This window comes from Danaus plexippus, chromosome 27, assembly GCF_018135715.1.
Source record: "Danaus plexippus chromosome 27, MEX_DaPlex, whole genome shotgun sequence".
In the NCBI taxonomy this organism is placed as follows: Eukaryota; Metazoa; Arthropoda; class Insecta; order Lepidoptera; family Nymphalidae; genus Danaus; species Danaus plexippus.
This window is the reverse complement of record NC_083555.1, coordinates 2,843,043-2,859,427: the sequence shown is the minus strand read 5'-3', so window position 1 is coordinate 2,859,427 and position 16,385 is coordinate 2,843,043. Positions and strand designations below refer to the sequence as shown.

Sequence of the window (16,385 nt, the reverse complement as noted above, 5' to 3'; positions counted from 1 at the left end):
AGGTACTGTTACTAGAATCCCGAGCTAATAAATTTAGCTGTCACTTTGACAACAACAAACACTCATCTATCGGACTCGGTTCAAAACAAACAAATTATAACCTTTTATTAATATAACAAAAATTAAATATCATTGTTCATAATAAAAAATGGTTTGTGATAAATGCGAGAAAAAACTTGGTCGCGTCATCACCCCTGATCCTTGGAAGACGGGAGCTCGTAATACTGTGGAGTCTGGTGGTAGGAAAGTCGGTGAAAACAAAGCGCTAACAGCCAAAAAAGCGAGATATAATCCATATACCTCAAAATTTTATGAATGCAAGTAAGTATTTTATTATAATTACGAAAAACTAGCTTTTTACAAAAGATTTGACAACATAAATCGAACGTTGAAGCGTCAAAATGTATATTATTAATTGAAAACAAATAAGAATATTCTTTAAATACAACGTTTATGTGTTTAATCAAGTCCAAATGTAATTTGGCTAAGTCTAATGAAGTTTATTTTAGGATTTGCCGAACAAAAGTCCATCAAGTTGGTTCACACTACTGTCAAGCTTGCGCTTACAAGAAAGGAATATGTGCTATGTGTGGAAAGAAAATACTGGACACTTCAAATTATAGGCAGAGTTCGACTTAAATTAACAAGCCTATTAACCAATTCATAAACAAGGAGGTTCTCATTTTACTGTATATTTTAAAACCTTTAACATACGCACAAATATATGTTAGTATGAACAACAACTGTCATGTTAAGTAAATTTATATTATTAAGTTGTTAAAATAGTGTTAAGGTAAACACAGGGTTATTCTTATCCCATATATATAATCTGTGTAATTAATTTAAATAAATAAAACTTTGATAATGAATTGATTTATTAAAATTTTATCCTTACAAATCTAATGAGATCTTTGTATAAGAAGTTTGTATTGTAGTATGATAGTAGTAGTAGCGATTTTTAATAATAAAAAATAATAATAATCATAATGACATTGATGAGTTATTTGATTTTTGTATTTTTTTTTTATTATACATGCATGGGTTCAGCCAAAGTCACAGATGTTGATTAAAAATTTATATAATATTTAATTTTTTTTTATTTTATTTGGCCTTACTTCAAGTAAAACACTTTTATAATGATATTGTACATAATTATGTTCATTAAACACAGTTAAATATACCATAATATCTTGGTTTGATATAATGCTATTTAATATTCAAAAATTTTATAGTCGTCATGTACCTACATGAAAAGATTGAAGCAATTATTTTTTTTATTCTATGATAAGAAACACAACAATAATGTTTTTGATTTCTTTTGTTTGTACGAAGCTATTATTATTTGTGGTAAGATTGATTGTATTCTGCTTTATTTATTAAATTACGATACAAAAAAAATATATACGTATGTAAATAAATATCATAAATGCTGGAAAGTTTTTAAAAATATTTACTACGTTTTAAAATCTAATTCAATTTCAGTTCGTGTTTCCTTTTGAGGTCTACAAGATACCGAGGTCAATAATAAAACAATATATATATAATTTTCCCAAACAGTTTCGTAATTTTAAACTGAACAATGATTTAAATTACAAAAAACAAATCGATCATGACGAATATGCCAAATCTTTAGAAACCGAGAGAAATTATGAACAATTATTGAAACAGCTAAAAAATATTTTAACTTTTGCATTAAACGGTGTAAGTATAAAAACTATGTCTTTAAAAGTACGTTTATAGACTGCATTTGTTTGGTAAGTGCTGATTTATTTTTATCTTCAAGTGTTAAAGTATAAACACAAATCATTTAAATCGTTATGATCATTAGTATAAGATTTGTTACTATTGACTCATGAAGCTGTCTGTCTTGACAGTTGTACAGATTATTTTCGACCAACAGATTATTTAAATATAAAATAGAGCTAGGACTAAATTAGTCCTAGTACTATAATTATGCTATTTCCCTATTTACTCATCTGCAATCTAAATTCTAACATAATGACTAATTAAGACTGCTAATACTTTTTTCTGACGCTAAAAAAAAACATTAAGAGCGGCCAATTCAGACGAAGTGAACAATAAATGTTTTCTTATTTTTATGTAATTCAACAAAATAAACAAGTATTGATATTAAATTAATGAAAATCTTTCTAATAAATCAAAACTGAGTATATACCGTATAAGTGATTTTAAAAACTAACTTGACCAAAAATACTTTCATATTATCAATTCAATAATGAAATACGTGTATTAATTAATTAAAAATTATAAATGTACTACCAACATTGATTTTCGCGGAAGTTTTTAGTAAATACTGGAATTATATTTGATGATAGGTATGTATTACAGATGAATAATAGTCACGCAAATGATATTAAAAGATTTGATGGACAAAAAAACTGGAATCAACGACGAAATTCAAATGACAATACTTATGTCAACTCAAGTAACTCGTCCGAAGACATGTCAGATCAGTCGATAAACTTTAGATATGAACATGATAGTTGTGAGCGAGGAAGGAGGAAATGCGTTAAAGCCTGTAAATCGGCTTACAGGGAGGCCTGTTATTTGGAAGGTTGTCCTGAAGTGAGAGAATTACTTAGGAAAAGATGTAAAAAAGCCTGCAGAAGGTGGTTTGATTAATAAAGATATATTTTTTTAATATGTTTTTAATGTAATCCCTTTAGGAAAAGTACAATGTAACGTATTTTGAAGATTTAAATTTGTTTATTTAATTATGTTACCTAAGGCACAAATATTTTTTAAGGTGTTATATCTAAAATTAGACAGTTAAATATAAAAAGTAAATTAATTTAATTATAAAATGGATTTAATTTTTTGTTAAAATTTTTTATAAAAACATTTGTTTAATTATAAGATATAGTATTCGAAGAAATAAAAATAACACTGTCATTTAAAAAAAATGCCATTCTTATTATAACCAATCTATTGTAAGTAAATTAGTTTTAAGAAATAAACATTTATCGTTACACGGTCGAATCAACGATAAAGTAAGACTAATCGTTTATTGGAAGCTAATTGAAAATGTTCGTACGTAATATTAAAAACATTTTTGTACTTCTGCTGATGGTAAGCTATTGTATATTCGATTGAACCCTTTTTTTATTAGTGGCCTTCATCCGTGCAAAGACGTGCACAGTATATTCTGCCAGTGTCGTGTAGGTTTTAACCCTTATGTTGACGCCTACGTTGTCATAAACAATAATTGTCACTTAGTTGTTGAGAACGTTGTCTTTGTCTACTACGAATCATATCAGTCAGCCGTTTTTTTGCCCTTCTGTTTTGGCAAAGGTCAAGGAATAGGTTCCTAAGGGTCACACGGAGGGAAATATTTTTAACCAACATTCGTTAGCACTGCAATTTAATTAGTATTTATTAAACAAATATCAAAACCTTATGATTGCATTGTTTGTTTTCTAACAAAATCTTTTAAGATACTGATCGGAGTAAATAATGAATACAGCGAGAAAAGCAAAACAACTGAAAAAGGCACTACCATATATTCTATAGCTGATGTACTGCAAACACTGTTGAAACTAAACGAGGCCAGATACAACACATTCAAAAAACTTAACTCACTAAACAATATACATTACATGAGAACTTTCAGTGAGAAAGAAAATGAAAATAATATTTGGGAAACTTTTCTGGAAATAGCGACATTTTTCAAGCTGTCATTTAAAGTAAGCAGAGTAATATTTTTCACATACGCCATTTTTATTTGTAAAGAAATAATTTTTTATATTAATATTTCAGCCAAATCTTGAGAAAGACGAGGAACAAAATATTCGTTATTACGACGTGTATCACGACGATAAATATATATTCACAATCCCAGTACCGAAGAGTATGGACTTAAAGAAAGTTCTTAGCGTGACCGCTGCATCCGATGACAAAAACACTGATGTGAAAAAGAATGGCAGTCTCAGACACTACACGTGCAGGCGAGGCGATAAAAGATGTAAATCAGCTTGCAGGGAAGCCCTGATGATGGCTTGCATTATACTTCCTGTATGCGAATACGATTTTTACATGCAAATGACATTGTCCTGTAAATACGAGTGCGAGGATAGATTCTATTGAAACAAACTTAAATATGTTATATATAAATAGACTGAGTTTAATAATAATAAAATAAAGCAATGAATTCTTGTTTTATTGTCGATTTGTGTTTCAATTTTAGAAGTATGCTAGCAACCTTATCGAGTTGTGTAATCGTTTTTATAGTAAGTATTTTATTTATATATATATATGAAATATCAATGAAAACAATGTTATAGTATTTCGTTATTAGATTTTAGAATTAACACATGTAGAACTTGAGATGTCCATCTTGAAGACAGATGATTTAAATGTTTTACAAGATATTATAAACTCTATATACAAAAAAAATAAAATAAGGCGTCACGATATAAGAATATCATCGTCCGACTCAGAGCCAAGTAAAGAGTTTGAAACTACTACAAAGAAAGCGATTAAAAGTCGTTATTTAAAGAATGTAAGTAAAACATTTATTTTATTCAAAATTAAATATAACTAAACAAACATTGAAAATAATTCATTGTACATTGAAATGTATTGATATTTCAGAATAAAAATATTCTTAGAATTCTACCCGGTAAGGATTTACGAAGTAATAGTTCAGAATTATCGAAAAGCTATGATTATAATGATGATTCAGGGCAAACGGAGCACATCAAAACTGAAGAAATCTATAGCACAGCTGAAAACGATACAGTCCTTTTAAAAAATAAAACTTATGTATTCCTAAACACCGCAGAGACGAAATGTTTACGAGCTTGTGAAGACGCCTATCAAAATGTCTGTCGTTCTGTCAATTGTCAAATATCCATGCGTCAGAAGTTTAAAATCAGTTGCAATATGGCGTGCGGAAGTAGATTTTAAATTTACACTAATAAAACCGTTGATTTTTTTCATTTATGTCCCTTGAAACATAAATTTTATAATATCAATCAGTTGCAATCGTAAAATGTTAGTGAAATAATTATAAATAGGAACTGAAATGTACGGATGGATAGTGTTGCAGTTATTACTATTATACACTGTAAGTAGATATTAAAAAAATATATTACAAAACAAAAAAATGTGACTTATTTATTCTTGATAGTATAAAATTTTATATCGAGATAGTATTTCTTTTTAATAAAACGTCACATTAGAAACTTGAAATACCCAGAAGAAGAATTTGTGAAGTAGTTTTTTTATCCTTTTCAGAGATTATATTCGTCTAAAATTTATTTAAATCCTCTAGATGTAGAAGATGTCTATGGGTCAAATAACAATGAGGAAGTGATTGTAGTGTCTGTTAAAGTACGTTTAGAATTTGAACAAAGTTTTTATATTTATGATATTTCTAAAAAAACTGTTAAAACTTCTTAGATCAGCTTATAAGTTTTGATACCATTATAACTATAATCATTTATAGGATCCGCTGAGAAGTAAGAATTTAAAGATAGAAGGTTTGGAACCGTCTAAATCGTTGGTAATAAAGAATGTAAAATCGGCGAAAAATTATTTCGCGGTAGAAGGTTTGAAACTAAATGACGCACAAAAAAATATTTTAAGAAAAAGATGGCAGAGCTCCTGCGACAGGAAGGCGTCGAAAGTTTGTATACAAGCTTGCAAAAACACAGCTAAATCTATATGCAGCTCGTACAAATGTAGAAAAAGTATGAAGCGGAGTTTTAAAAAGGAATGTAAAAGGAATTGCAAATCAAAATTTCTCTCTGCTAAGGATACTGATACTGAATAAAAACCATTCATTCAATTGACAGATTTCATTCGTTCCTGTTAAAATATTTCTTCATTCATTAAACTATATGACATTGCTGTCATTGTCATCATTATTTATCAATCATAGATTAAGAGATATTAATAAAGAATAAAAAAAAAACATTAAAATTTGTCTTTATTTTATAATACATCAATAAAATTACAATTTGTATAATTGTGATAATAAAATGTTAATGATATACAACTATTGTAACATTATACAAAACAAAAAAACACTATGATCACATACTACCAGTATTAGCTTATATATGCAATAATATTCCTTGGAAGACTTAAAGAAAAACATAATCTGGCTGTTTATAAAAAAAAAAAAATAACTTATTATTTCATATGGTAATACTTTTGGGACGGATATAATATTGTTAGTATATTTTAAACACGATATTATTTCTATGATCAATGTTGTGACAGAAATCTAAAACTAAAAAATATTTTTTAAACATCTTCCTTCACAACCTAAATACGTTAGTTTTATTAAAATAAGGCACATTAAGACACCGTTTAATAATTTATGTTTTTTTTTCTGGCACTTTTTTTTTTAAGTTCATCTAAAACTAAAGTAACGCCAGTCTACACCGTTCGATTTTTAAAAATAATTCATAATCTGCCACCGCTTGGACTTTTGGAACTAGATTTTATGGATGTGATAGAAATATTACCCGAGCTACTACTGAAATTCTGAGACGACCGTGGTATAGAGAAACTTTTTTCGGTCAGATTCTCCTGGCTTAGCGATTTTTGCGTACCAAACACCGGTATCTTTGATGACACGAAACCCATCGGTTTCTTGTCTTTAACCGGTATGCTGCTCGGTTTTGCCGATATCACCGGTTTTTGGGGCTGTATGACCTCACTCGGCGATCTTAATTGCATTTGATCTAGCTGTGATAGACGTCTATTTTCTAGATCTGTGCTAGTGACGATGGTTCCTTTGGGGGATTCGTATGTGGCTGTTCTGAATTTTATGTGACTGTTCCTTGGCAGGTCGAAATCTGAATGTCGTTTCTTTGACTCGTTCTGTGCGTTTCGTTTCTTGAGCTCGGCGAGGTGTTTCGCTGAGTGATGTCTCTCGTTTATTATGAAGTCGTTCAACATTTCTATGTCCAGTTCGTAGGACAGCAGCGGTTCTTCGTACGCCTTCGTTGGATTTCTTTGCGCGTTCGTTATTTTGTATTCAGTTTTGTTCTCTTGTTTTTCTGTTTTTGGTCGCACTTGGATTTCTGTTATGTGATCTCTTTGTGTCTCTTTGTCCTTTTCCTGTGTTGTTCCGATGCATTTTGTTTCGCTTATTATAGTCGATGGATTTATGGCGTATCTAGTTTTTGTGACTTCCATTGTTTCTTTGTTGATATCTGATTTATCGTCTAAGTCATGAAAAACTCGGATTCCCATTCGTGATAATTCCTCTGTAGATTTCTGTGCCATAAAGTTGGGGTCGTTTTGCAGCTTTTCCATCAACGCTCTCGCTTGTTCTTCGTCCATGTTGGTCGTGTTCAGTAGAATAGTTTCAGTTCTTGTATATGACGGCTCGGTTGACGTGAAATGTATGTTCGGATTCTTCCTCTTTATCTCTTCTAGAACATTCCTATCGATATCCTTGACGTTTCCTTCTTCTAACTCCATTTCGTTGATGTCAGATCCTCTCATCATTCCGAAGCTAATCTGTTCGACTTGTAGCGGCGCCTCGACTTTGCTCGTTATGTATTGCGTGGTAATTTTCTCCACGTTCTGTGTAACGACTTTATTCCCGTATTCGTCTTCGCTTACATTAACCGTGACCGTCTTCTGTACCGGCTCCTGCGTCATGGTCAGCGACACGTTAGCTGGTTCCATGTACAATGTCCTGGTTTGTTTTTCGTCTGTTTTATTTTTTATTCCTTCCACCAGATCGGGTATTAAGCGATTACTTTCACCTATTTCTATGGACTTGGTGTATGAACTGCGTTTCTCTGGCAAATCATCGCCGGTTTTTATAGTGACGACGTTGTCTTGTTCTATATTCTTAGACTCGGACCAATCTCTGCTAAACTGTTGTTGTTTGTTGATTTTCAAACTGTTGTTATTTGAACCGACTCTTATGTTGCTGATGTATTCGTCGTAATCCCTGACCTTCGATGTCGGTGATGTTTTTAAATCGAAGTTAACTATGTCAGGTTGGTGTAGTGTGTGGTGAGATGATTTGAACGAGTCCGTCAGTGCTGGGGTCTCTTTGCTTGTGTTCGCTTCGTATTTGTTTGCAGATTGTGTTTGGTCGATGTTGACATTAAATATGGGATTTTTGGCCAGAAGTTTCTTCATCATTTCGGATTTAGGCCGCTCCAGGCTGTTAGCGTACGAACTACGCGACACTTTCATATCGTCGGGAACGTTCGTGTCGTAGCTCATAGTTATTTTCTCCTCGTATTTTATTGGGGATGTAGTTGCAGTTTTTGTTATATTTTGTTCCTGGCTGTTATCCAATGTACTGGAACTGCTCTCGGATGTAGATTTGGCGAATTCTGATACGAGCTTCAAGTGAACTTTCAAGTTTTCGTCCATTATTCTTCGCGCTAAGTGATCTGATGTTTCGTGTTCTTCTTGGGTCTTTTGCGCGGTAGACTGTGATTTCCCATAAATAGCCTCATGGGATTCATATCTCGCAGACTCCATAGAACTGTTAGATCCTTTGACGATAGCGTCCTCTAAGTTACCGAATTCTGAAGCTTTTTTCAGCCGATTCCTCTGGAATGTATCCAAACCTTCTATGGCCGATGTCTTCGCTATATTCAAGCTTAGTCTCGGTTCTTTATGCTTAATAACAATTCCTTTATCCGGATCTATCATTTCAGGTAAGATGTCCTCGTTGCCTGAATCAAAGAACGTGGATTCGACCACCGACATGGCCTTTCTTTTCTTCGGCGATAGAGTACTCTCTTGGATGTCGCCATCGTCGACCGATATATCCAAACTTTGCGCCCTCTCCAAAGTGCCGCCGGACGGCTTGCTAATCTTAGCTTTCAATTCGAAGCGCGACAAGTCACCGAGAGATGTCGCTTTCCGCTCATTATCCTCCACCGGGGAGGCGTCTGACGCCGATCGTTCGGTTTCGTTTAGCGGAGAGCTGTGTATGGTGATATCGCTATTGTCGAGTTCGATGGTCGTGGAGCCCCTGTCGCTTTTGTCGCTATGATTCAATGACATAACAGAATGTACGTCCTGGTTAGATGACAGATTAGATTTGGAGTCCTCGAAGAAGTTGTTCAAGGAGTCGCTCTCTCGCTTGAACGGCTTGACGATATCGTCTATATCTTCTTGCGAGAAGTTAATAGATTCGTCCATTCTGGATTTGGTTTTGTTTGCTTTGGGAGTCGATGTGTTGTATGTGGTTCTAGTTGAAGTTGCTGTATCGTGTAGTAGACTTGAGTGATGCTTTTCGTTGTTCAAAAAGTCATGTAAGTTCTTTATGTCTTCTAGAGTGCTGTCTTTCTTTTCCGGTTCCGGCGGGGAAGGTGCTTTGCCTTTAGATTTTTTTGCAGGTTTCGGCGCTTCGTCCTTTTTTGGTTCCTTATCTTGCACTAAATCTGACGAGCTCTTTCTGTTGCTCCTGGCTGCTTTGGCTGCGTCGAACATGTGCTGAGGTAACTCTTGAGGTATGCCGTTCTCGTCTCTCTTGATGCCGCTGGAGTTCAGATCAGTTCTACTGAATGATGATGTCGAGGTGTCTGACGTCTTTGATATTTCATGGCTAGTCTCCATTTCTACTTTAGATCTGGCGTTAGGTATAGGCGGCGCTAACTTCTCTCTCCGTTTAGCGACAACCGGTTTCTTTTGATCCGTTTCGTTCTCGTGTTTTATATGTACGGGTGCTTGTCTTTGTGGTTCAGGTTTGTCTGGTTCGTCGATGGCCTTTTCGGCGGTGACAGCTCCATTCTCCACGCTCTTCTTCAACACTCCATCGTCGGGGACGTTCGGTGGGAGGACTCTTATACCGAATTTCATTCCTCTCTTCGGATCGTATTCTCTCTTCTGTACTTCCGCTTGTTCTATGTGCGAGTTATTGTCAGGGACTATTATTTGTACGTCACTTCCTGAGGATAGTCTATTTTTACTCCTCTCAGGTTTCGATGTTGGCGCATCTGAATGTCTGGTTTTGGTCGCGAGCTTCAGATTCTTTTCGTTTTCTCTCTCTAGTGTGCTGGGTCCATCCTTTCTTTCCTTTTTATTTCTTTCTATAGTCGTTATCTTTTCTGTGATTATCTTTTTTATTCCTGATTTCGAATGCTTCGTTTCGAGGGTTGAATTGTTTGAGTTCGATACGTTCGGTGATTTCGGTGGTTGCAGGAGTTTCCCCGCTTTTTCCAGCTGAAATAAAGAAAAAAAAATTCTTAATATACTATTACTATAAATACATACTACTGTACTATAATTCAATGGTGTATTTTACCTTGAAGGTCCATTTAATGCAATATTTACTACTAAATAATATATTATATTATTATTCTGACTATAAGCAACTATCAAGACGTTATTAGGACTATAGAAATAGGAGGTAGTTATAAAATTCTAACATTGACAGGAGCTTAGGACTAAATTATGCAAGTATATTATTGTTACTCAATCAAGTGAGTTTATCTTTATCGAGGAATGTATTACAGCCTAACAATATTAAGTCCGAGCTTCGTACAGTCGAGTTATTATTGTCTCTAATCGATCTGACTATTGTCTGCCTCTTAAGACTTTCATCAAACGCTATTAAAACAATGGCCATACATTCCGTAACGTACGAGACATTGTATTCAAAACACGTTTGACTAACATAACAACCTTCTTTCATAGCATACACATACGTATTGTATTATGAATAAATATCATAATTGCGTGCGGATTTTTTTTTTTTATTAATTTTTATTATGACACAGGTATGACTAAGATGGAGCTGTGATTGCTTGGTGTGTTCAGGCTGGGAGGGGTCAGTGTAATTGGTTGTATAGTATAATGTTTGATAAGTACTACAGTTGAGAATTATTTTATCTATAGTTATCGAGTTTCGTGAGAGGTTTCTTGAATGAAATTATATAAGGCATGGTATGAGTGAATGTTGAAATAGATCGTTATAGATAGATAGATAGATAGATAAAACTAGATAGATTATAATTACTATTTATAGTTTAACCATTAAGAGACTTCTTAGACAAAATTTATTGGGATTTATTAAATATTAAATAATAATTATTTATGTAAGCACAGCGAGTTCCCTTATGTGATTTTATATGAGAACTTTGTCACAATATAAAAAAGCAGACAAATACGCGTGTAACAGCTGTTTTTTAAATTTGATATTAATTAAAAAAACTACTTTTACTTTGCAGTTACGAGATGAGATCCTATCACATGTGCCCGCGATCACGGTTGCTGCAAAGTAACAGAAATATCGGGAGTATGTAGTTAAGAAACGTAGTACATCCGAAAATATTAGTTTCATTTAAATGAATACTCGCGAAAGTCTTAGATTTCATTATGTTATTGCATGCGTGTGCGTGTGTTCGCGTGTGTGCCTATGTGTGTGTTACTCACCGTGCTCACATCGCCAGTGGATCCAGCCTTCATCAGCGGATGGTAAACGGGCCAGCTCTCACCACTGACTCTGCCACCTTCCATCACCTCCAACTCGACAGGATATGGAGACGCCAGAGATAATATCGCTACAGCATCCTCGAGCGGAGTGCCATTGAACTCTATTTTGATGCTCTTTATCTTATCACCTAGAAAGTGATATTTAAATTTAAATTTTTATACAAGGATTACAAAACATTTTTGATTGGTATTTGCGATTTTATTAAATAAAGCCTATTTTATTTAACGCATACACAACAAATAACTATTCCGTAAGCACAAAATCTATGTTTACATACAAAAAATAAAGTTTTTTAAATATCGAATTAAATGTTGAAAAAAAAAGATCGTATTCAAAATGTATTTTTTTTCTTCGAAAATATAAATTCCTTTTATAAATCAACGTCATCGAAGGACGTTAATGTCACTGTGACATTTGATGGCATTGTGAATGAATTAACCTAGTTATTAAAGTTCAGGGGATGTTTTAGATCTACCCACATATATATGTAGTTCCTAATTATGACTTGAATTCCTAGTTGAGACTGTTAAATTTCATTTCATTCGAAATTCAATCCCGGATCGTGTCTCCTCCATTCTGCACGACACTGGCAGAATATACTGTGCACGTCTTTGCACGGATGAAGGCCATATAATTAAAAAAAAAGTTCAAGGGACTTTGTTTTAAAGACGATACAATTTAAATATAGTAGTATTTTTTTCCCAAAAAATGTTTTTTTTTTTACTTTGTATGGTATGATTGTGATGAAATTTCGTTATATAGATTAGGTTAGGAAAAAGGCCTGTTTGAAAGTTTGTCGATAATAATATATAGAATATAATAATAAAAATAGAATAGATATAATAATAGAAATATTCAATAACATTTATACGTACTTTTGTATGATCAATATTATACTAAGCATTTAACTGTATACAGCCAAAAGATTTATCTTTCTCTAGTAGATTATTTTTTTTTGGAAATAATTTTAAAACTGTCATTAATCTTATAATGAAAATCATTTTTGTATGTTCTTGAGAATATTATACGTACTTGAGAAATGAAATAATTTTAAACAATTTTCGTTTTCATCGATTCAATTAAATATAAATTTTAATCATATTCGAAGGATAAATTCTGAGTATTAGAATCACAATGTTTATCAAAATTTAACAACGAAACAAAAAATATATTGAGAATATTTTTCCTTATAAACTGGAAATTCGAACAGGAATTAAAAATTATTAGGGTCTTTTTTGACATGTAATTTTTCCTTACAGTTGAGAGTAGCTAAGATATAAATATAGATTCAAATTCCAATTGGAATCAACTGAAAAAAGTTATCATTATTCTAGAATACTGACTGCTGCAAATTAGCAGCGTAGACAGTTTACTCACCAGGTTGCAGCATAGCGGCGGCAGCGGGGCCACTTCTCATCACAGAATGGATACAAACACCATCTCTAGCACCACCCCCACACGTTAAACCTAAGCCCGTGAAGTCGCGAGCCCACAATTTAACTCGACGTATCTTGGTTAACTAGACAGACAAAATATTTTAGAATAGTAAAGAAGTGTTAATTAATACATTATTTATAAGTAAGACAAATGAAGTCACTGCAAACTAAGACGCAGATGATACGAGACGGTCATAATTCAATTAAACATACTTTAGGAAATCTATATAAATAATTAATAAAATAGTAAAAAAAATATATATATGTATTAAATATAGTAAGATATTAATATTTTTTTTTAATTTGAAACATTAAAGAACCTTACGTAAAATACGAGGAAAAAAAAAGTCAAGTGCTAAGTTTCTACAAGTTTGAACCACATCTATATGGGTAGGGTCAACAAAACAAGCGTAAACCAATAATAAATTCAGATATAGGGTACCGTTAGTAAAAAAAAAACTTAAATTTATAAGTAATTACGAAATAACTTAGTTATTTTAAGTGTCAAGAAGTACTTCACGAATTTCGAGACAGAATAAATAAGATAAAATTATACCGAAATTTGTTTTTAAGCAGAAGAAAAACAGTGAATTTTTTTCTTCACCAACTATCAAACAAAAGTATATAAGTGAATCCACTTCATAATTATTTAAAATCACGTAAGATTTTAATTATTGCTGTACTAAATACGTGATCAGACTATAGAATAGGAAGTTTTTGTTTTAAAAAAAATTCTCATACAAGATATATATAGTAACCAATATATTTGGCCCATAATTTTAAGTTTAAAGTGATCTGATCACTATAATAAAATTCAATTCCTAGATCAGTTCAATGAGCTCAGAGAGATGTAACAGTTTTTACAAAAAAAATCTTACGTTATAGTATTAACGTAGTTTATTGACGGTAAAACGGAAAACGGTCCGTTTATAGTTAAGATGAGAACGTGTGATAATCATAAATTATGCTTCAAATAAGCTAGCATTGGTAAACTATACATGGACCTGCAGTTACGAGTAAATACTACGAGAGGATCTTCTAAAAGTTTGGCCAGATATTAGGATTCATTTTATAAGAAATTCGTATGTATAATAAAGTAGACTTATTATTTTAAATATGCGACCGATCAAAATATTAAACTTTTAATGATGATTCAGTATTAAGTTCATTATTAACTAGCTCTCACCCGCGACTCCGAAAGGTAAACAAAAAACAAAAATATATGATATAACTTCTAAGCGTTCCAATCGCTCCGCTCCCATTCGCGCTTTATAAATCCGGATTTTCGAATTTAAGATCCGGATAAAAAGCAGCCTAAGTTCCTATTTATTACGTCAGCTACCTGCCGTTAAAAGTCCCATCAAAATCGACCCAGCCATTTCAGTGATTAACCGGAACATACAGGCAGGCAGGTAGATAAAAATTATAAAAAAACGTAATTTCCGTCAAACGTCAAAAAACGGTTACTTGAATGTTACAAACAGACACTCAAATCTTATTTATATGTATAGATATAGGTATAGTGGACCATAAAGGTATGTCTATTATTTAAAATTAATAGCACATATGAAGTTTAATTTACTATAAACAATCACTTTAATCCTATTTATTTATGTATGGTATGTACTAATTATGTAAATCATTTATAATTCTTAACGTATACACTGTCAGTTTAACCGTTGATTCGAACAAAAACAATGAGATTACGTTATTGTGTACAACCAAATAATATTTGGAAACGGCTTTAAATAGTAGTATTGTGAATATAATGAGATCTTTTATATGCGTTAAGGAAATGTATTATATGAGTTACAGACGGTCCTTATCTATTAATCTTTATGTGTAAATAAACTTGAGACGCCATAACTATGAGATCATCGCCGTGCGAACTCATCCTAACAATTAAAAAATATTTTAACACAGATTATATTAGCGTATTTTCCATTGCAATGAACAATTAATTAAATATTAATTATCTGTCCTATTTGGGTTATAAAACGAATTAATCGCAATTACATAATGTTTTTTTAATTGATGTAAAATACGCTGACCTTAATGTCTGTTTTGATTTGATTTTAAATCAAGAAGCAAATAATATGACTTATCAATTAAAAATGTATTAACACATATATTTAATTGAAAAATATTATAAGAAACTAATTAAATTTAATACGTAAGATGATTGTTTTGTCAAAGGAACTACATGTTATATATTTTTTTGTCCCGCTTTTTCATGTTTTTCTAACCTCAAATTTGGTTCATCATTTACGTTCTGAAACATGTTTCTTAAAATATCATTATATCAAATACTTTGTATATATGAAATATGAATAAAATACGTATAGAAAAGAGTTTTATATAGGAATTTATTTCCGTTAATACTCAACAAAAACCTAAATGCATTCCGATGCAACGCGTAGCAAATGGATTCAGGATGCCTAGGAATCTGACGCGAGATGAATTTGTAATGTATCTGTATTGAACATTTCTGATTTGATGAGCTTTGAACAAAAATGATTTAAATCGAAAGCTATTTTATATTGATTTTGCGATATCATTTAGAATATTCATTTTATAGTTTTCTTTTTAAAAAAAAAAATCGAAATCAATACAGGTATCGTCCTGAAAAATTTGTATAGGCTGGAAATATCATTATGAGATCTAAGATTTTCGCGAGTATTCATTTAAATGAAACTAGTATTTTTCGGATTTACTACGCGGATTTTATTATTTAAAAACTACATAATCCCGACGTTTCGGTTACTTTGCAGCAACCGTGATCACGGGCAGACGAGGTGTCACCTCGAAAAATACTAGTTTCATGGAAATATCATTACCTGTAAATGGGAATCATCTTTGCTGAACTCGGGTTTGTTATTGAAGTCAGATTTTATTTGGGAGGTCATGTTCCCTCCGAGTGGTAGGGTTGGTGCCTCATGCTGCCAGCCCTCTTTGAAGCCAGGGTTGTCGAAGGCGAATTCATCCTTCACAGACTCGGGGTCTTTGGACAGGATTATATGCTTCCCTGTTAACAAAAACATTATTTTAAACATTATTCGCAACAAACTAAGAGAAATATACTTGTATTCTTATTTTGATGAGTTATATAGTTGCATAAAAAAATTGTTACAATCTCATCTCTTATACAAAGATTAACATTTATTTATATATATAAAAAAAATAGATTTTACAATGTAATTACTACATCGAATAAGACATATAGTGAAGGTGCGACCAAAGTTGGCGTGTGCAGCCTTGGGACCGTGTGAATGGGGCCTTATATTTTCACTAAGTGAAAACTAGGCCTTAAGTAACGTTGAGATGCTGCAAGACATACGGTATGATTTCTCATGGTAGTTTCTTCTAAACCATGATTATGGGAAATTTTTAAATGTACTGATTTTCTTTGAGTGATGTTTGGATTACCTGATAGGCTTTTTAGATACATAGGTTTTTGGATGGATGGATCTTAAATAAACTACCTGAAGATGAAAATGTCA

The 16,385-nt window shown here is 32.3% G+C and overlaps 3 protein-coding genes across 5 annotated transcripts in view; 2 read left to right on the top strand and 1 right to left on the bottom strand.

Moving 5' to 3' along the window:
• Nucleotides 1–57: 57 nt before the first annotated feature.
• On the top strand, nucleotides 58–2,662 carry LOC116775745 (cysteine-rich PDZ-binding protein). Its single transcript, XM_032668723.2, has 4 exons — nucleotides 58–321; nucleotides 510–1,347; nucleotides 1,483–1,701; nucleotides 2,350–2,662. Exons 1-2 carry the CDS (start codon nucleotides 149–151, stop codon nucleotides 637–639), a joined length of 303 nt encoding a protein of 100 aa, XP_032524614.1. The 5' UTR covers nucleotides 58–148; the 3' UTR covers nucleotides 640–1,347; nucleotides 1,483–1,701; nucleotides 2,350–2,662.
• Nucleotides 2,663–2,984: 322 nt separating this feature from the next.
• Nucleotides 2,985–4,751, top strand: LOC116775743 (uncharacterized). 2 transcript variants are annotated; one of them, XM_032668719.2, is made up of 4 exons: nucleotides 2,985–3,090; nucleotides 3,456–3,704; nucleotides 3,778–4,247; nucleotides 4,316–4,519. In XM_032668719.2, exons 1-3 carry the CDS (start codon nucleotides 3,046–3,048, stop codon nucleotides 4,102–4,104), a joined length of 621 nt encoding a protein of 206 aa, XP_032524610.2. In that variant the 5' UTR covers nucleotides 2,985–3,045; the 3' UTR covers nucleotides 4,105–4,247; nucleotides 4,316–4,519. The 2 variants fall into 2 exon arrangements, 1 of the variants encoding a protein (XP_032524610.2); XR_009753263.1 differs by lacking the exon at nucleotides 2,985–3,090 and adding an exon at nucleotides 4,612–4,751 and having other exon boundaries at nucleotides 3,097–3,704.
• A 1,182-nt stretch (nucleotides 4,752–5,933) lies between these two features.
• Nucleotides 5,934–16,385, bottom strand: part of LOC116775592 (uncharacterized) — a 29,179-nt gene continuing 18,727 nt past the window's right edge. For both annotated transcript variants that reach the window (XM_032668513.2, XM_061525182.1), the window contains exons 2-5: nucleotides 15,723–15,910; nucleotides 12,827–12,968; nucleotides 11,389–11,576; nucleotides 5,934–10,176 (exon numbers count right to left, since the gene is read on the bottom strand). In XM_032668513.2, the coding sequence (XP_032524404.2) occupies nucleotides 6,433–10,176; nucleotides 11,389–11,576; nucleotides 12,827–12,968; nucleotides 15,723–15,910 (4,262 nt within the window). In that variant the 3' untranslated portion in view covers nucleotides 5,934–6,432. The remainder of the gene's footprint in view (nucleotides 10,177–11,388; nucleotides 11,577–12,826; nucleotides 12,969–15,722; nucleotides 15,911–16,385) is intronic.